The 21,405-nt window shown below is 40.9% G+C and overlaps 1 protein-coding gene across 1 annotated transcript in view; it reads right to left on the bottom strand.

Moving 5' to 3' along the window:
- Positions 1-928: 928 nt before the first annotated feature.
- LOC145413257 (cell adhesion molecule 2-like) overlaps positions 929-21,405 on the bottom strand; it is a 201,171-nt gene continuing 180,694 nt past the window's right edge. Inside the window, exons 3-7 of the mRNA XM_080282987.1 lie at positions 21,193-21,328; positions 12,929-13,062; positions 6,000-6,124; positions 2,182-2,288; positions 929-1,017 (exon numbers count right to left, since the gene is read on the bottom strand). Coding sequence (XP_080139113.1) covers positions 929-1,017; positions 2,182-2,288; positions 6,000-6,124; positions 12,929-13,062; positions 21,193-21,328 — 591 coding nt within the window. The remainder of the gene's footprint in view (positions 1,018-2,181; positions 2,289-5,999; positions 6,125-12,928; positions 13,063-21,192; positions 21,329-21,405) is intronic.

The raw sequence follows: 21,405 nt of genomic DNA, 5'->3' as shown, positions 1-21,405 counted from the left end.
CACACTAACATATACTCAAAATGGCACAGGAATATCTCCCAACCAACCACAGAAAGATACTTTTGTTTTCCACAATATAAAGGCGTATTGACTTGTTCATGGCAAGTACACTGAGCTATGTTCATGCGGGAGGACCAAGCTGGAGGAGGGAACAGCAACCCCTCTCTGTCCATTACAAATAAATATATGATTAGTAAAAATATCATCTTCTCAACTTTATTCCTCCCGTCTGACATACAAGCGCAGTTTATTCTGAAGAGGAAAATAGCTGGATGCATGACAGCCAAATCATGAAAACAGGAGGAGTAGAGGTATTAACAGACAACAGGAGTGAGACACAGGGGGAGTAAAGTAGATCGAGGGGGCTACAACGCAGAATAGTTACATGTATAAATGCTACATTTCCAAAATATAATTATGCACTTTTTATCCACACAGCATACGTACTCAGACATCAAGATCAGATAAACAACTGCCAAGCACCTCCAGCGCTCCCATTAGAGAAAGTAAATAGACAATTATGAAGAAAAGTGAGGGGGTGGGAAGAATAACAAGAGAGATTTCAAGGTTCTGAATAAAATATCGTGAAAGAATGAAACGTTAGCCCCTCTTGCCACACCAAAACCTGAACTGACACTGTGACTGCAGGTGGCGCTGTTCTTATATGACTCGCGTGGTTCCTGTTCCTACAGGTGGATCTGAGTGCAGTAATCTGATAGCGCCTGTCCTGCTGTCACTTGTGCCTTTTGAGCTCTGCACACTTATTCTTGGACATGTTTAGTGATGCGTTTAGTTGACCTGATGACTGCTGACGATAGGTAGTAATGAGAAGAGTGCGAATGACTGAGCAAAGTCAGATGATTCTGAGGATGGGCTGCTGGGAGGAGCTGGGAGAAGCTGAGCGAGGTCAGGTGCTGTTAAGAGGAGCTTACAACTGGATGAGCAGGTGTATCGTCTGGGCCAGGAAGGTGAGCAAGCAGGGTACCCACGTGTGAGGGAGACTGATGCTGCTGGCGCCTGCAACAATAAAACTCAGAATACATAACGTAACCAAAAACTGGTGTCACTTAGCCATGTGAATGTTGTTGTGTTGTTGAAGTTATTGTATCCCCAGCCTCATGTGGAGATGAACCTGGTAAAATGCAGTATGAAACTGCCCTATTTCTGTCGTTTACCATCCTCCGTGGGACAGGGATGGACTTAAATGGACGTTTGGATTCCAGGCAGGGGAGCCGCCTGGTTATATTCATGTTACTAAATCAAGGTATCTTTCTCAGCACCACTCCATATCTATATCTATCTACCCATGGTACATAGTAAAAACTAGCTAAAGACCTTTTAACCTTCACTTCACTTTTTTGTTATTCTTGCTGTCTCCAAAAGCTCGTATTCAACGCTGCAGAGATTGCTCTGATTGGAGGAGTAACATTAAGCCTTCTAGAACCCCATCACTTCAAGAAAGGTTTCTCAGTTTGAATAAAATTATGCAGACGAAGAAAAAATGTCATTACATATGACTCTCATCAAAATAAATGATTCATTATATTAACCAAACAATTAACGAACTTGCTAACAAAAGATAAACCAGGCCGCCATTTTAAAAGTTTCTGTTATTACTAGAGTTTGTCACCTCACTACTAGAGTTTGTCAACTCACTGAATGGACGATATAAGGGTCTGACACTTCAGGCTACATTATAATCCATCCTGACGAAGACAGCACTGCGAAACTCTGAGTCAACTAGGTCACCTCCGCGCTTGGTATCTCTCTTCATATTTGCCATAGCCGAAGACAAAATGATAACTGTCAATGCCCCTAAATTTCGTCTGAAAAAGAAACTAATATCTCAGATCATAAGTAGCAACACCACAGAATTTATATTCGCGCAATATAAAATTGAAATTTAATATATATATATATATATATATATATATATATATATATATATATATATATATATATATATATATATATATCCACTAAATAAGTGTTACAGTAAGAAAAAAATATTCGGCAGCAAGAAATACAGAATGTCAATCTATAAACGTTACTTCCAAGGATGACATTAATAAAAAATATTAGTTAAAGCTTGGAAGTGCAAGCCAGTCTATTAGCTTTGCTTTCAAGGGCGAGAGTAATAGGAGAAAATGGGGTGTGGGGCTGATGGTGAATGATACTTACCTGCATAGACACCTTTACTCTCAAGTGCCGGGCCGGTCTGCAGCAGCTGGCCCTCCACCGACTCCTCCGTGAACAGGTGGTATACTGCAGCGATGGTGGCGGTACACCTACAACATAAGGTACAACACATCAGCCACCTCACACCCAACACTGACCTGGCCTAAAATTACCTTCTGCCTGTCTTTAAGGCTAAGGTGTAGAGACAGAATTGCACCAAAAAATGATGTTAGTTACGTAAATGTGCTATAGAAATGATGTACTGCTGTAGCCCTGTGTTATTCTGCCCATGAGCAATGAAATAAAACGAGATCCCGTACAAGGATAAAGTAAATGAACTAAACACTTTTTCCTCACAAGACTATAGTTGATATGCTGACATCGCCACTCGTTGTGATTATTTACCAGTGAAACGTCCATAGATAGTCTGTCTGTTCCACCCAAAGTGTTTACTTCTTGTTTTTGTATTATTATAATTAAGTCTCGTTAGTTAACTGACCACTCAAGTCAAATTAAATCGGGTGAGTCAACTAGTCGAATCTACCTTGGCAAGCAAATTAGGTAACTGGGGAGGCTTTGTACATGATATTATGAAGTATAATGCTCGTTATATTTGTCATAATACCAACGAAATGAAAGTATTTCAGGCAGGTCAGAAGCTAAGAATACCCGTATGCTAAAATATATCTTTAAGTGCTGATCACTTTTGCCTTACGTTATTGTCACCTAAGAAGACCGAGCACAGTGAGTGAGAAGGGAGGGAGGGATGAGGAAGAGATGGAACAATTCAAAATTTCTGTAATATACTATGTCTGTTGATCCTAGGGTAGACCCTGTGTCAAATGTTTGCCGTGAATTATGAAAGTAACAGAGGCATAACAGCATCGCTAGCGTGCCAGCATCAGGGAAGATTAGGTGGAAAAATAAGCGAGTTCCTCTCATAGTCCCTGTTTAGCTGCCGGCTACTACTTCACAAATCACTGTTTGGTCCCCCATAACTAGGTTCCCCTGAGTGCTGAGGCCGGTAATTGGGTGGAAATGAGAACGAGTATACAGTACTGTATAAATTATCCATCTATCTATCTGTATCTGTGTAACTATCTATCTATCTACCTAGATAGATAGATAGATAGACAGATAGATAGATAGATAGATAGATAGACAGATATAGATATATACATATATATGCATGTATATATGGATAACGTATCGTTCTTATCGTATATAAAGGCACCAACATGCTTGCATGCGTCAGCCTTGGTCACCTAATGGCGGCTCTCCACGCTGCTCGATCTCTGGCAGCCTCTCCTTGAGGCCACATTCTATGACCTTGTCCCAGGTCTTCTTCGGTCTGCCTTTCGCAACCCTTCCCCCAACGATCACACTTATCACTTTCCACACCCAACTGTCATCCTCTATTCTCTCCACCTGCCTAAACCGTTTCAATCTACCCCTCTTCATCATAACACCAATATACTCCAGCCATATCCTTCCTCTCAACTATTCAATCGTAAACCTAGCCCCCCCAGGCCTCGCATGCAATGACACACTACACATCCATCTAATCATAATCATTTCTGAACGTTTAAGCATAAGAATATCCTATTCCTTTACTGCTCAGGTCTTACCACCATACAGCCTTATATCCTACCGCATGCCGCTTACAACGATCCCTTAGCACGGACGGAGAGCCCTCTCTGTCATGATACGTAACTGCTCCCTGAACGTCATCCAACCACTCTTTACCCTAGCCATAGAGCTAGCTCCAGCCCCACCTCCAGCACATAACATTTCCCCCATATAACAAAACATTTCCACACACTCAAGAGACTAGCCAGCAAGATCAAGCCTTTCATGCCTGACAGTCTCTGCATGCTCTCTCCGACACACCGCACACACGAAATCAGCATCGCCTCGCAGTCTACCTTTAATACCATGACATCTATGCACCCATTAATCACAAATACTGCACAAGATGGAGTTACTTTCCACACCACACCCTTGTGGCAAATCGCACATGACTACTCTCTTTTTGCTTTGACAGTACCGCTACCAACCCTGGGTATCATCACTTTTGTTTTATCTGCATTTACTCTCATGCCATTGTTCCCTATTCCGTCTTTCCACTTCCTAAATCTGTGTATGTGTGCGTCTGCGTGCCTGAGTTCCACAGAAAAAAAATACGTAGGGTAACTGAGAACAGACTGTAGAGTGGGTTGCACAGAAAACACTGCACAGGATAAGATGAAACCAATGGCACTGCGTGTAGTACAAATCCATACTTTCCAAAATAACATTTTAGGTTTTCTGTCTTTCTATCCATTCTTTCATCTTTAATTTCTTTTCTGGTTGTTTTACTAGTATAGCTGCTGTTGTATAAACGGTTACATTTTTCGTCTACTTATATTAACAGCGGTGTTCCTAATGGTTCTGTCTTTCCAACAAATCTCTTCTATACAGGAGGAGTCAAAGGTCTTCTGTCTAATCATTTCCCCTCCTCCTACTGACTCCTTTCATTCTCTCTTTTATATTGTTGCAATGTTGCATCCTAATGTCATTACTTTTTCAATGATCACTCCAATTCTAAACTGCACTGCCATCCCTACCTCTATGGCTGGTGAACAGGACCCTTTGAGGAACGAACTCTCACCCATTTTCTATGCAACTGTTTCATAGAAGTTAACCAATATTCAGTCCTTCACATATCCAACTGTTCAACTCTGTCTTCATCATTCTGCATTTTCCTTTGTCTTTGGATCTTAACTTTGGCTCTCTTTTGTTAGATGTCTCCTGCGAAGTATAATGTGTTGCAGGCTCCCAGCATTTTTTTTTTATTTTCTTTTATTTTTCCTTGTTCTTCTTTTTTCCTGTTACATACAAAGCAGAGACTGGAGTCCTTAAATTAAGTATTACAAACAGCCGCGCGTGAGAATTCTTCACCACTGTAACCCATACATGCTCTCGTCCGCACCCGCCCGTGTCCAGTGGGGCCACTTGTATGGGTTATAGTGATGCAAAACTCCCATCCACCACTGCCTGGGCCACCAAGCATTTGATGTGGACGTGGCCTAAGTTGCATCACACAATAAGATGCATAGTGTATGTTGCAGTGCAGAATATGCTGTCATACAGTAATCTGCAGTACAGGTATCACTCAGTTAAAAGCCAAGTATGTGATCCAAAATACTCTTTTATTACTGTATATCCTGTACATTGAGGGAATAAGCTGATTATGCTCGTATTCTCGTCGGCTGCGGAGGCTCCCAAGCATCTCTTCCTCATAAGTAATTTTTTTTAGATACTTAGTTTCTTCTAGGTCACATATATACTAAAACTCAATACAAAAATAGACACAAAAGGGATTAAAGAGATAAATGAAAGGGAAAATGAAATAATGACTAGGAAAGACGTCAGTAAGCCTCCTTAGGCGACCACAAAGGCGGCTGTGTACTTCTTTTATACATCTCTTGAATATCGACATAAGCTGCATTAAGGATATACACTGCAAGAAGCTGGCACATCATTATCAAGAACTAAATGAACAAAAACGAGGTGTTCAACGACAATGCCAAGGAAAATACAACCCTAAGAGCCGTATTGTAGGAGGCCTACGTGGCTTTGTACTAACCCCTCCACAGCGACTTACTTTGCACATTACACCTTAACATTCTCCTGTATATTATTCACATTATATCATGTACATTCTTTGCATCTGAATCGCAATGTGCAGAAGAAATTGCTAAGAAGGAAGTGTTACAAAATCTCCAAGGCCACTTAATAGGGCACTAAGCTGCACAGAACAAAGGCAACAGGAGACTCACTTTAGACTGAGCTGTCCTGCAGGGAAGTGCTGGGGTCGTGCAGTGAAGCGGAGCCCCAGGCGGGAGGTCTCCAGGCCGTCACTGTCGTTCACAGGGGTGTACTGAACCAACTTGTCACTCTCCGCCTGGACGGGTGGGGGAGAAGAGGGAAGGGAGGGTAATCTCTGTTTAACTCTAACTGCCGCCTCTCCATCTTCAATGCTGAGTTTATCAAGTCATGAATGCTAGAATATGGTGCTAGTCACAATGCAGTGCTATGGAAAGGATTAATGTCTGTTTTATTGTAGTCTGTCACTGAGCTGCAAAAGGACGAAAATCTGGGCCAAGATAGTGTGAATGAACTATACTGACTACACTCAATGGACGTATGTTTTAAAGGTTTTATCAGTCCCACATCACCCCACCTACAAGTGTGAACAAGAGGAGAGATGATGATGATGATGATGATGATGATAATATTGACGATGATGATGATTTTGCTGCCACCTGACGATTTTATTCAACTCAAGATAACATCAAGATTGTTGAAACGTTAATGGAGCCAGTATCTATCCCCTTCAGTGCTAAAGTCATACGCTAAGCAAACTCGCCAGGAGATACAACAAATATAGGAGAGAACACGTCAACTGATAATGGGCTTAATCTCTTCAGTACGATGACTCATTTTTAGTTCACTTCTGTTACCTTCAAGCGATTTTATTCAGCACTGGGAAACTTCTTGAATTAGAGACTTAGATACCGCATTAATAAACTTCAATACAATAGGCTCTTCCCCAGCTGAACATAAATACCACTATATATATTATGAAAAAAAGAAATTACAAGGATTCTAGTTCAACACTTCAGTATGGTATCTTCATTACTGTTCATTCTTCCTACCTCCAGATCGGTGTAATCAGCTTCGGAGAGACTTTCTGACTCTTGGAGGGTTATAGACAGCTTTCATTAACGTTACAGAATCTCTCTCTTGTCGTTCATAGGGGGTGTACCGAACCAACTTTTCCCTCATCCCCTGGCACGGCGTGGGACAGTGAGGGAAAGAATGGTTACTCATTCTCATCAGTATGGTGACGCTTCCTGGATATATTCATTTAACGTTAGCTGCAATGATCTTATCCATTAAATAGTTTACTCTTGAAGAGCAATAACGTCTTTTTTCATCATACTGTTGCTACCACCTGACAAATTTATTTAGATTTGGGGAGATTTACCTACACAGAACCACATTCCAACGATGAATTTTGTTTGTAAAACCACGCTACTTCCAGGTGATTATATTAAGCATAAGGAACCTCTTGTAGTTAAATCAGAGAAGGCTATATCTAACCACCTCTAGTGGGAAAAATCTCTCCAAAACTACATAACATCATATAGAGGACAACACAGAAAAGATGCCATCGCTGTGAAGACGACATACTGACTGTCTCCAGGCCATTCTGTTTAAGTCTGAACCTATGGCAAAAATGTGGTTAACTTACATCCCTCATCGTATTAACCCTTTTATATCGCCTTCCTTCATCGTTATAATGCTTTGCTTCTTTTCCCTCCTCGTTATTATTGCTCAGTTTCGTGTTCCCTCATCGTTACCATTTTTCATTTCGTTTTCCCCCATCGTTATAATTTTCTGATCCCTCATTACTCATCTCCCTTCCTTCGTCTCCCCTGCTAGGATATACGTATCCTCCCCTGTTTATAACGCCTGCTGTCACACGATTGTATTTAGCACTGGGGCTGGCGTTCCAAGTAAACTAGTATATAATCTCAGGTTCCTATGACTACCTCAGAGATGAATAAAATCTTCTGGCTTTAGATGGAACCAAATATTCAAGTCATTCCAACCAATAAGAGGGATAATGATAGTATACCCATCTTACTGTAACTTGGTCTAACGCTGTCATCTCTCCAGCTTGAAAGCTGAGTTGTAGCAACAGATCAGTACCAAAATACGACAGTAGTCACGAGTATGTGCAATGGCAATGATGCTGAGCCGTAGTACTGTCATTCTAAGTCACTGATTTACGTTAAAATAAGCTCCAAAAGGGCGAAAATCTGGGTCAGGCTGAGGTGAAAGTGCAATACTATTAACACTTTCAGGTTCCCATGACTGGTTCTCAACTGATTAAAATCGTCTGCTTATTGCTGGGAGAATATACCAGAGTTTTCCTGAACTTGAGGGCTAACATCTTTTCTGTTTCAATATTCGTTATTTTTATCTTCCATCATCGTTAACGTAAGCTATTATTCACTCATCATTACTTTCCTCCCTTCCTTTCGACTGTATTTCCCCTGTGAAGAGTCATCGTCCTACGAATCTTATCCTGTCGCCGATCGCAATGTAGGACGATTATATTATAACACGATGATACTTAGCTTTCAATATGGCTCTTGTAGAAAATATTTTACCTGTATTTCAGTGCTTTTTTTTTTTCATTTCGGCTCCTCGCTTCGTTATCTACCTACCTATCAAACTGTTTGTCTGTCGGTCGGTCTCTTCTTGTTCATTTATTCCGTTTCATGCTCCCTCACTTTTTTAAATTCTCCCTCATCGTTATAATTTTTTGTTCATCAATGATTACTGTGTTCCCTTTCTTTCACCTGCATCTCCCCTGCGAGGATTCATGGCCGTACATATGCTCCCCTGTCCGTAATGGCCGCCCCCACACCGCCCTTCCCTGGACTCACACAACAATTACTATTCATCAAGTCCCCTCCTCCATTTTTTCCCTCTCTCCTCGCATCAAACTTGTCCCTCTCTGCTTTTTCCCTCTGTCTCTTTTTTAAACCGCACTAGGATGCTTCTTTTTTTCCCATCTGTTTTTTGTTGGTAGAATATTTCCTGCGCACTGTGAAATGTACTGTTATTAATACTGATCTACATATCAGTTATCTTCCTCGTATCAATCCAGTAAGTCCATTTTTTTCTCTCTCTGAAAACTATTCTTTCATAAATCTATCTATCTATCTATTCCCAGACGCCTTAATCTCGCAAGGGATGGCCACAAACAAATCGCCTCCATGTCGCACTGTCCCCCGCCATTTCACTGACCTGCTCCCAGTTCACACTCTTCTCTCTCATATACCTATCCACTCCATCCCTCCATCTTATCCACGGCCTCCCCAACATACGCTCACATACGCTCTCCTCGCTCTCCTCGTCAGTCACTCACTCTCCATCCTCTCCACATGGCCAAACCACCTCAGTGTGTTTCTCCTAACTCTTCCTATTATATCCACATCCACACCACAACGCTATTTCACTTCCTCATTTGTCAGTCTGTCTCTTCATGTGACTCCACATGCTCCTCTCATATAACTCATTTCCACTGCTCTCACTCTTGACTTCTGTCCCTCCAACAATGTCCAAGCTTCACTTCCATTCGTTAGAGCTGGTATCACAATACTGTCATGTAGTAACTTTTTCACTTCCATGCTCACTTCCCTGTTTCTTATCACTGCTTTCAAGGAACCAGCAACCTTTCTTCCTGTTGTACCCTTTCAAGCACTTCACCCTCCAAACTTCCATCCTTACTCATGACACTACCAAGTACTTAAACGCACTCACATTTTCCATTTCCTCCTCATCCAACCTCACTGTACATTCACTGACTTCACTTCTTGCGAAGACCATAACTTTACTCTTCCCTACATTCACCTTTAGATTCCGTTTTTTACACACTCTCTTGCTGAGTAGTATTATTCCTGCATACAGTCTAGGTTTTCTATGCTTGTTTATTACTGTGGATGTCAATGATCACAGTCTCCTCCAACCTAATATTCTCTCTCTCTCTCTCTCTCTCTCTCTCTCTCTCTCTCTCTCTCTCTCTCTCTCTCTCTCTCTCTCACTAGGATGATTCTTTTAAAGCTATTAATATTTTCCTGTGTGCCGTGAACTGCGCTGTTTTAATTTTTCATTACTGGTCTGCCTGTTAATAATTTTCCTCTAACTTTCAGTGGGTATATATATATATATATATATATATATATATATATATATATATATATATATATATATATATATATATATATATATATATATTTATTTATATTTGTATTGTACTTACCCCATCTTCAATTGGGGAAAGGGATTATGACGATGATGATGATTATATAAATCAAGGTTTTCCCTCATAGGAGGTTCACTGGAAGAACATAATAGTGTGGTGCGTGTCGTGTCATTATCTACTTCCCACGCTGCAGTAAATAAATAAATATATATATAATAAAAACATAAATCATTGAAGCTAAAGAGGGAAGAGCACTCAGAAAATGTAATATCCCACGCGCCTAACACTTGACCACTACGAGTCTTGGGCTATAAGGAAATTCAAAATATCGACATTAAAAATTTTTGCAATATTAGTGAAACTGTAAATACAGAGAACAGTAGGCAATTTGGCAATCAATGTGAAACGATGGACGGTCTTCGAAATCACACTCTCCTCATTTACGGCTAAATCGAAGCATGGCGTTATTCAGCATGTACTTCATATTATGTTAGTTATTTTCACACGAAATTTTTCTAATTTAAACAAAATTTATACTGATAATGAGAGACTTACCAGTGCTTATATTCTGGGCTTCCCTGTATCCCAAAACTCGCAAGTGATCATTTGGTCTAAGGGCTGAATATCTGACTTTGTCTTGTGACCTTGACCTTCGCCGATTCCTCTCAAAATCAAACCCCTTCATCTTTATTTTAACCTGAACCCTCCCACAGCATCTGGTCGAAATCAGATCGAAGCTGTTTAAGATGACCTTACTATTTGATTTTGAACTCTGACCTTTTTGTGACTGATATGTGATTCTCTGTTCTCATATAACAAAGGCCATTATTCTTCCTTTACTCTGACCTCCACAAAGTTTGGTCAAAAACGGGTTAAAGCTGTTTAAATTGACTTTATCATGTGATACTGACATTTGACCTATTGTTCTTAAAAAGTATGTTAACTCCTTGGCTAACTCCGAACGATTCTATGAAGTTTGACCCAATCAGATCAAAAGTGTTTTTGGTATTTTGTTCACAAGGACACCCGGCGGTAGGTGGGGGCACCCATCATCCACTCAGTTGATGTAGTGCTACCTATTGCTTTCTTCCCCTCTACCAATCTCTTCTCTCTCTGTCTGCCCTCTCTCTTCCCATTTCTCCCATCTTTCTTGTCATCTTTTGCTACTCCTCTTTTCACTTCCAATGACTCTACACTGAGTGACAAGGCTAACGGTTTCCTGTAGCCCAGGAAAACCATTTACGACGTTTAGTGGAAACTAAATAACCAAATTACAAGGTGATTTGGAGCCGACTACTGTGTCTCTGTTAACTGGGTGGAGATACGCAGATGTGTCACCCATCCAGGAACCAAACTTCTACATTTCTCCCTGCACCTCGCTGTGGTACGGCGCAGTCCGCCACAAAGGAATATCAGTTCACTGCAGAGCACGGCTTTACAGAGGTGACTCTTGCCTGGGGATGAGTCTGCTTAACCAGACAGACCAAGGCTAACAAAAACTCACAAGACACAAGTCGAACTTTAACCTTGCCCTGTGACTTTGACCTTTAACTGATTGTTCTCAATACTGACTTACTTCATTCTTGCCTTTACCTAGAAAATTCATCAAGTTTGGTCTAAATCAGACACAATTTGTTTAGGTTGGTTTTGCTAGGTCAGACCCTGATTGATCTGTGACCTTGAACTCTGATGTTATTCTCAGACCAATATATTTCCTAACTGTCTATCATTTTACCCTTCCACCGAGTTCGGTTCAAATCGGATGGAAACTTTTCAAGTAATTTTGTTGTTCGCGCGCTCGCGCACGCACGCAAGCACGCGCACACACACACACACACACACACACACACACACACACACACACACACACACACACACACACACATACAGTATTCAAGGTAAAACATAACATCTGCTCTCGTTTCGCAAACAAGGGTATAAAATCCGGACTAGTATCATTTGACTGATCTTCCTCTGAGAATGTTTCAGGAACACAAAAAAGTCCTGTTGATACTGTGTATGAAGGCTCTACCCATGAGTAAGGTTTTGTCCATTGTTATTCAAACTCTGGCTTCCATATTCGCCCAACAGAAAAAAAATCATGTGGTGTTAGATGAAACTGAATAATAATGTCAATAACGAGATATGTAATGGTACAATAGCCTTTTAACGCAAACTTGGCCCAAAAACTGCCATCTCTCCATGTTGATTACGGAGATGTAGCACGAGATGAACACTAGAATTCAGTCCCAGTCACCAAGTGCTATGGAACTGATGTATAGCCACAGCATTGTCTTATTCTGCCACTGAACTACGTGAAGTAAGATGCAAAGGGAAAACAATCTGAGCCAAGTTAAGGTAAAAGGACCATAGTATTAATCTCTTCGCTCCGATGACGTATGTTTATTATATTCTTGTCTTCAAAAGATTATTCTTCACTTTAGGGGATATTTTCAAACTGGAGGGGTAGGACATAGATTTGATTAACCCTTTCACATTAGAGATCTCCCTCTGTCTAGGTCGAATGAAATCGTCTGGTAATAAGAAGAATAAAAGCAGAAAAGATGTCTCCAAATTCTGCTCACTCTCAGCTGAATAACATCGTCTGGTGTTAAATGGAAGAGAATTAGTTAATTCTGATTATGAAAGTGTTAATGGCATTAGTATTAACAATCTCATGCTCATACTCTCACTCTCAGCTGAAGAAAATGATATGACACATGCTGGAAATGAATACTGCTGTAGAATTGTTCCTACCGTAAGAGAGTTAATGGTTACAGCATTAACAATCAGGCCCCTTATGACTCACCCTCAAGTAAAGATAAGCACTTGGTGGTAGGTGAAATTATATACTAGAGCTGTTCCGGCCATGAAAGGGTTAACTTATTCGTGGCAGACCTTGCAAGTAGAGTAACTGACCTTGACCTTCTCTCCGTTGATATACCACTCGAGGGAGGCGGCGGGACGTGACCTCATGGACGTGCAGTTCACATTCACCTGGTCGCCTACGTGATACTTCGGTCGTCCTCCAGTGATCGAGGGATCCCCATCAGGCATGTCTGCGAGGGGAAAAGAGAGGGGATTTATCGTGTTTGTAGGGGGAGTGAATGGAGTCTTTCGCCACTTGAAAGAGAGAGGCGTGAAGGATGATGATGGCAGGTAAATGCCGGCAGTGAAGGTGGATGACGGCGTTTCTAATGGTAAGATCCGAGGTGAGGAGCATTTTAAGGCAGGGGCAATACGTACTTGAGAAACTGTTTAGTCCTTAGTTCAGACCTTTCGTGAGTGTGTGTTGTGTTTATAAACATAATACATACATAAACACATTCATACATATTTACACATGCATAAAGTACATAATATATACACACATACATACATACATGCATATAATTATTCAAATATAAAGGAATATTAAATAAAAATATATCTATAATGTAGAAATAATTACTTTTTTTTTATGCGAATAAGAAGGAACCAAAGGCTAGGAGCCTGCAATCAACTCCTTCCAAGAAAAAAACAAAACAAAAACAATACAAAAGTGAGCCAAATTCAAGATCTGTTCATTTCGAGATGCCAGGACACACTGCGTTTGAAAGACTGGAGATCATAGGAAGTAGGGAATTCAGACAGAGGGAGACAGTTCCAGAGTTGACCCGTTGTATAAATAAAGGACTGGGAGTAACGGTTAACTCTTGCATTAGAGAGATGGACAGAAAAGGGATGAGAGTTTGCTGTTAGACGGGTGCTACGCGCCCGTCGTAGAGGTGGAGGGATGCAAGCAGACAGTTCAGAGGAGCAGTGACCATGGAAAATGCGACAGAAAAGAGATAAAGAGGCAACAGTGCGGCGAAGAGACAAGCGTTGAAGGGAGCCAGTAAGAGGAGGAGAGTTAATGAGAAGAAAAGCCTTTGACTCCACCCTGTTGAGAAGAGCTGTATGAGGGGAGCCTCCCCACACATGAGCGTTGTACTCCACACAGGGGAGAATAAAACCCGTGTATAAAGTCAACAACCGTGCAGGGATAAAGAAGGTATGGAGACGGCTTTGTGCACCTAATCTTTTGGAAGCTGATTTTAAAAGAGATGTAATATGATCTTTCCAAGATAAATCCCGAGTGAATGGAACCCCAAGCATGTTCAAGGATGATGCAAGATTGAGCTGGATATAATTAAACATTAGTGGGTACTCCTGTGGAAGATTCTGTCAGGTTTATAGGTGTAAAAACTGAGTCTTTGATGCATAAAAAACGAAAGATTATTTTTACCCCAGTCAGAGATACGAACCAAGTCAGACATTAGGTGTGCCATACCCTCATCCCTTGTCTGCTGAAGTAACTGCTGGGATGGACGTTGCGGGAGCCGAATGGAAAGGTGAAGGGTGGAATCATCAGCATACGAGTGGATAGGGTTGGATGTACAGCTTAGAAGATCATTGATGAATAAAAGGAAGAGAGTTGGTGATAGGACAGTGCCCTGAGGAACACCACTGTTGATAGATCTAGGAGAAGAACGATGGCCGTCTACAACAGCGGCTACAGAACGACCAGAAAGGAAGCAGTAGATGAAGGCACAGATAGAAGGATAGAAACCGTAAGAGGGCAGTTTGGAAATTGAAGATTTATGCCGGACTCGATCGAAAGCCTTTGAGATGTCAAGTGCAATGGCAAAGCTTTCGCCAAAGTCCCGAAAGGAGGATGACCAGAAATCTGAAAGGTAGGCGAGAAGAACACCAGTGGAGCGTCCCTGACGGAACCCATACTGATGATCAGAAAGAAGGTTGTGATAGGAAAGATGCTTTAAAAAATTTTTGTTAAGAATAGAGACGAAAACTTTTGAGACACAGGATGTTAAAGCAATTGGACGATAGAGGGTTGGGAATGGTCACCCTTCTTTGGGACTGGCTGAATGAGAGCAAACTTCCAGCAAGAAGGAAAGGTACAAGTTGATAGACAAAGGCGAAAGAGTTTACCTAGGCAAGGTGTAAGCATGGAAGCATTGTTCTTGAGGACAACAGGAGGGACTCCATCAGGCCCATATGCCTTGTTAGTACTGAGGCCAGTGATGGCAGAAAACACATCAGATGAAGAAATTTTAATGTCAGCCTTGAGGAAGTCAGAGGGAGGAAGTGATGGAGGAACATCACCGGAATTGTCTAAGGTGGAATTCGAGGAGAAAGTCTGAGTGAAGAGATCTGCTTTATAAGTAGAAGAAATAGCTACAGAGCCATCAGAGTAGAAAAGAGGAGGGAAGGATGATGAGGTAAAGTTGTTAGAAAGGTTTTTGGCAAGATGCCAGAAGGAGTGAGAAGAATTCGAGTTGGAGAGTTGAGAGCATTTAGTACGGATGAAATTATTTTTTGCAGTGCGAAGAACAGACTTAGCACGATTCCAGGCAGACACATAAAAAAGATGTGATTCAGGGGTGGGTTGGCTCTGGTACCTTTTATAGGCCCTCTCCTTGTTGCGGACAGCATTAGAACGAGCGTGATTAAACCAAGGCTTTCTTGCATTAGTCAAAGGATATGAGAATGGAATGTATGCTTCCATGCCCGAGAGAATAACCTCTGTAATGTGCAACGCACATCCAGATGGCTCCAGGCCAAGGAAGCAATAATCATTCCAGGGAATATCAAAGAAGTACTGCCTGAGGGCCTCCCAATCCGCAGCTCCAAAGTGCCACAGTCGACATTTCTTTGGATGGTCCGCAGGCCATACCAGAGCGATAGGACAGGATAAGGCAATAAGATTGTGATTAGAGGAGCCCAACAGAGAGGAAAGATTAACAGCATAAGCAGAACCATTAGTTGTAAGGAAGAGGTCAAATATGTTGGAGCTCTCTCCAGGGCGGTCAGGGATACGGGTAGGGTGCTGTACGAGCTGCTCTAGGTCATTAAGGGTAGAAAAGTTGTAGGCTTGTTCACCAGGTGGATCAGTGAAAAGAGAGGAGAGCCAAAGGTGGTGGTGAACATTGAAATCTCCTAGAATGGAGATTTCAGTGAAAGGAGAAATGGATAGAATGTGTTCCATCGTAGAAGTAAGATAGTCAAAGAATTTTTGATAGTCAGTAGAATTGGGGGATAAGTAAACAGCGTAGATATATTTAATCAGAGAATGACAGGAAAGCCGAAGCCAGAGAGTAGAGAATTCAGAAGAATCAAGTTCAGGAACACAAAAGCAAGATAAGTCGTTGCGTACATATACACAACAGCCACCTTTGGCTTTGAAATGTCCTTTTGAAGCTTATTTCACGTAGATTTGTGGCAGAAAAAAAAAAGACATAAGTTCGGCTCTACATCTACCTATCTATCTATCTATTTATCTATCTATCTACCTAGAGAGAGAGAGCACTTCATGACTGGCACCGTATTCTAGTGTTGATCTGCTCCTGCAACTCAGCATTCAACGCGAGGAGATGGTAAATTAGGCCAAATTAGAGAACAGGATGTTTCAATATGATGTTAACATTTACACGGAAAACATTTTCAACCTTTTCTTTCTTGCTGACTAAGCTGGTCCACAAATGTGCTGATAATGATGGCAAAAGAGTGGACACCGTCTGACTCTTTAAAGCTATGAAAGTGTATCTGTCAGCATCTCATGTATTGTCAGTTCTGTTCCAATGTGTGTTACTTTTAAGTGTTAACATCTTTTTTACGCACCCTGTATAAAGAGAATAATATGATTTTTTTTTTTTTTTTCATCCAGGACAGGGTCTTTTAACTCTCTTCCTCTTTACACACAAAACTATACGTACCAGCACCAAATGTCAACTTTATAGTCAATATACTGTATTTATGGTTAGCAGCAGAGCCCGTACTGTACTTCCGCCATGCTGATTCAGTACCGAGTGGCATTACACAAACTAGAACAGCCCTACCAGTACATCCACATCTCCCATATAATTACCAGGATATTACAAAGCTTCCACTGGTCACTAACAACCCAAGCTAATTCAGTTCCCGTTTAGTACTTCCCATTTGTTTTTTTGGTGTAAATATATAGTATCATTCAGTATCATTCTGCCACCGTTCTCATCTCCGATTCACCAGGAATGCCTATATGTATTTTCATAATGATTTGCCAGTTTGCTCTCTCTTAACCTCTTGAGCTCTAGGACGTGTTCTGTATTTCATTTTTGCTATCTATATGTGAATTTACCCAGCTTACGAGAGGTTTTACCATTTGGAGGGATTATATTCGGCCTTAATTAATCCGCTCTTGCCTGAGTTGTTTAAAATAGTTTGAAGGTAGTTAGAACAATACATTAAAATGCGTCATGGGACTACTGAAGGGGTTACACTTGCTAACAGCAGAATAATAAAGAAAAGAACAGGAGCAAAAATGCCTTCCATCTCTCGTGGTGGAGGTAATCTTATTACAAATTGCTTGGATCCCCACCAGACAAGACCGGCACCATAATTTAATAAATCCGGTTTGTTTGGTTCATGTTACTGTTCTCACCAGATGCAGGGATTGCTACTGAACTGTGGCAAGATGAAAAAATAATTATATTAAAAAAAACACACACATTCTTCTCCATATACCATCCCATACTGTGAGGAACTTGTCTAAATCTTCTCTACCTCAAATAAAGAAAAGAACAAGTTGCCTTCCATCCGCATCACAGGGAATTTGGGATTGTTATTATTATTTTTTTTTTTTGTGACTTCAGCTTTACGCCAAACAGTAATTGAAACGTCATACAGTAACCCAAGCTCCGCTTCATATATTAACCCAAACTTCACTTCATATAGTAACCCAAATTTCACTACATATAGTAACCTAAACTTCACTACATTTTGTAATCCAAACTTCACTTCATATTGTAACCCAAATTTCACTTCATATAGCAATCCAAATTTCACTTCATATAGGAACCCAACCTTCACTTCATACAGTAACCCAAACTTCACTTCACACAGTCACTTTCATTGCATGGAGTCATTTTTATGCTTCATGATAAAGCAGTACAAAAATAATATACATACTCGATGTGTCTTGCATACACGAGTGTACTACGAGACTATGTTCCACTGGGCTGCCTCTCATATTTTGCTCTTGCTTCCCTCACGCACTTTAACTGTGATTACTAATTTCTCTTTTGTGGTGTCCACTAGAAATCAACCTTGTAACATAATTCAGTTCCACCCTCCCTTAAACTCACTCTTGGGTAACCTCTCAACTTCCATACAAAAGACAAGTGCTCGTGGGCCCTTCGGGCCCTCTCGCACTTGCTCCTGCGGAGAGCTGTTGCGCTGCGTGCTGGCTTTCTCGTGCTTCGCAGTAGTTTCCTCGCGCTTCCCACTCGTTTCCTCACGCTTCGCAAGCGCGTTGCGATCATTTCAGGTAATCCGAATCACGTCTATGTGCTGTTCTAGTCAACCACCAAGGCAACATCACGGAAAAAGCACACTAAAAACGCTCAATTCGGCGGCTCTGATCGTCTAAAATGTATAGGGTCGTGGCACATGGCTCGAGTAGACTCGATTTCTAAAAGTCCCGCTACCGAATGAACTGTTTTCTGAACCAAACTTTGATCGTGCTTAACTCTAATATAAAATCATCAATCAAGAAAGCCATCAAAAACTCTACAGTGAATGCAACCCTAATTTCACGCACTCAAGCCGGGCACGACGTTTTTTGGTCAAAATTTGATCACTCATTAAATATAGTAAAAGTTTTCCAATTGTGATGGGACCAAGTTCTTTCACATCAGCGGATTTTTTGCGATTTTTGTGCCAATTTTGGTGCAATTTGAATGTGTAGTTTCGGCTGCCCAAAATACACACACACACACACACACACACACACACACACACACACACACACACACATGGCTACTGCTATAGTATATTAGATAATCTATACAATACCAATCGGCTCGTTTACTAACAATCTACTAGAAGATGAAGAAGAAGAAGAAGAACAAGAAGGAGGAGGAGGAGGAGGAGGAGAAGGTTGCATGTCATGTAATCCCATTGAGAATACAAGGCTTAAACCGCATTCCTCACGCACACCGATTCAAAGTAAAAAATTGTTCCGTGTCAAAGGGGTGGAACATGATATGCACACCTGAAGGGCAAGCCGATAATAACAGTAGTATTCCAGATAATCATACAGTTATGTGCCACAGCTTTTCAACGTTGTACAATGTGTCAGCATTAACCCCTACTCGGTGACATCTTTGCTGCTACATTCTCCTTGCCATCAGTCGCTTATATTGTGTTTAGGAGAGACATCTTATGGTATAGGAATTAGGTACAACACTTTTTAACCTTTTTAAAAGAGCGTCACCTCTATGAGTAAATTGCAAGGATAAAAGTGAGAAAAGCATCATCGCAGTGAAGGGGCTAGCGTGATACTGTCGTTATATGAAAATGGGTTGGTGTCTCCTGTCATGAATTCGGAATCCTGTACACAGGTGACGGTGCTACTGACTAGGACTGTACATTCACGGACAATAGTTTGCCAAAAATATCGCCTCGTCTGGTTTTCACTTTCCTCTGCTGGCAGAAACCATTAACCTGAGAGAGGCTTCTTATGTTTCTCTGCCCATCGATTATACTCTTTCTTGTGATGTGTCAGGGGACATGCCTTAAGTGTAAAGAGGATGCAGCAGGTGATCGTTTGTCTCTGACTGAACACAGAAACACTGTACTTGGAAAAGAGATGACAATAAAGTGTTATATATCTAAGTCAAGAATGCACTCATATTGTTGTTTGTGTTAAGAATAATCAGGTTACTACAGAAGGACATATGACACAAAGTGCAGCAGAGAAAAAATTAACGCCTATATACTGACCACACTCGCACAACACAATGACTATGGTTCTTTCACGAGCTTGCTCTCCTTTTGTACTTTATTTTACGAACCTTCGTGGAAAGAAAAAGATGATGCCACGACTCAACATCCTTTCCACAGCACTTCTCATTGGCTAGCATGATATTTTAATGTTGATCTGTTGTTAATATTCAGCGTTCATGATAAAGGTATGGCAGATTTAGGCCAAGTTAAAGTTAAAATAGTATGGCAGGACACATTAAAGTGCAAAATGATGTAGCACACCATCACACAATGAGCTGGACATATTAGCACATCAGTTACAGTTCCCTCTAGTTCCGCGTTAACAAGCAGGCTTAAAATTTCAAGCGATGTTTTTAAATCCAGAACATCTGTTCAATAATTTCTTATTTATACAGATTCCGTAGGTTGTATGTTTCCTATAACGAGGACTATCCTGACGAATAAATATAAATCCAACGCTGCAACAATGCCCGAAATTTATAACCTTCCTGTAGACCGCGAACTTTATGGACTGTACACAGTACACACAAGCATAAATTATAATATGGAACACCCCATGACATTTATTTACATAAAACATTTTATCTGAATGTTTCTGAATACTGATATCAGCAATTTACCACACGGAGCGGACGAACTGCCAGAAAGTTAGTGAAAGTTAGGTGTCTTATAAGTGAAGCTTTCATTTTGCATTATCAGGATCAAACCGTGACGGTGGGATGGAATGATTTACAATGGTGTTTTGAATCTCTGAATTTCCTGTCACATCGGACATTGAAATTTAAGCTCAGGTATGTAATTTATGAAAGCCTTTACTCTTGTTGCTGCAGCAGTATCATTAAGAGTGCTTCATATCTCATCTCATGGTGACTTGTAGGTAACGGTCAGGGAGGAAGATTGCTTTAAAGGCTACCTTCGTTGCGTCAAATGTCTCTCCTATGAACATCACAACGTTTGTCCCTCTCCCTCTTTTTTTTTTCCTTTACTTCAATTAATTTCGAACACGGTACATGCAGTTATGTACCGGTATTTGTTTTTTTTTCTCGTCATAATATCGCATAAGGCTCAGTGTAGATCCAAGTTGCATTTTTTTACTTAGACCATGTAAATCAAAACACTGAATTCTGGTAGGCCTGTCTTACTGAACTATTGACATGAAGTGTACTCATTCTTTAACTTCGATGTAGTACGATCTGTACGATGGAATTCAGATATATATATTTTCTATTAAGTGAAAAGATATGTGTTCATATCACTGGATACTCTATTCACAGCCTCTCATACTTGCCTGTAAGTCGATGCTGGAAATGGGCTACAAATGGTGGTGGTGATGATGATGATGATGATGTGACGATCATCAAATACGAGTAAACCCAACTTACCCACGACAAGCATCTCATCGTCATCGTTTACGGTGTGGAAGGACGGGAAATCTGCCGACACCTCACAGCGGTATTTACCCGAGGACTCCAGGCTGATGGATTTTAGCGTCACCTTCCTCTGGTCACTCATCGCCCTCTGCAATATAACATCAACAGTTAAGCTAAGCAGTTACACAGCAATGACATTTTGTTTGCCTTTCATATATTAAGTAC

The sequence above is a fragment of the Coenobita brevimanus genome, chromosome 95 (genome assembly GCF_032717465.1).
Source record: "Coenobita brevimanus isolate Jiangsu-jjx chromosome 95, ASM3271746v2, whole genome shotgun sequence".
NCBI classification, from domain to species: Eukaryota; Metazoa; Arthropoda; class Malacostraca; order Decapoda; family Coenobitidae; genus Coenobita; species Coenobita brevimanus.
Note: the sequence above shows the minus strand (reverse complement) of the source record. Positions and strands in the feature narration are given on the sequence as shown.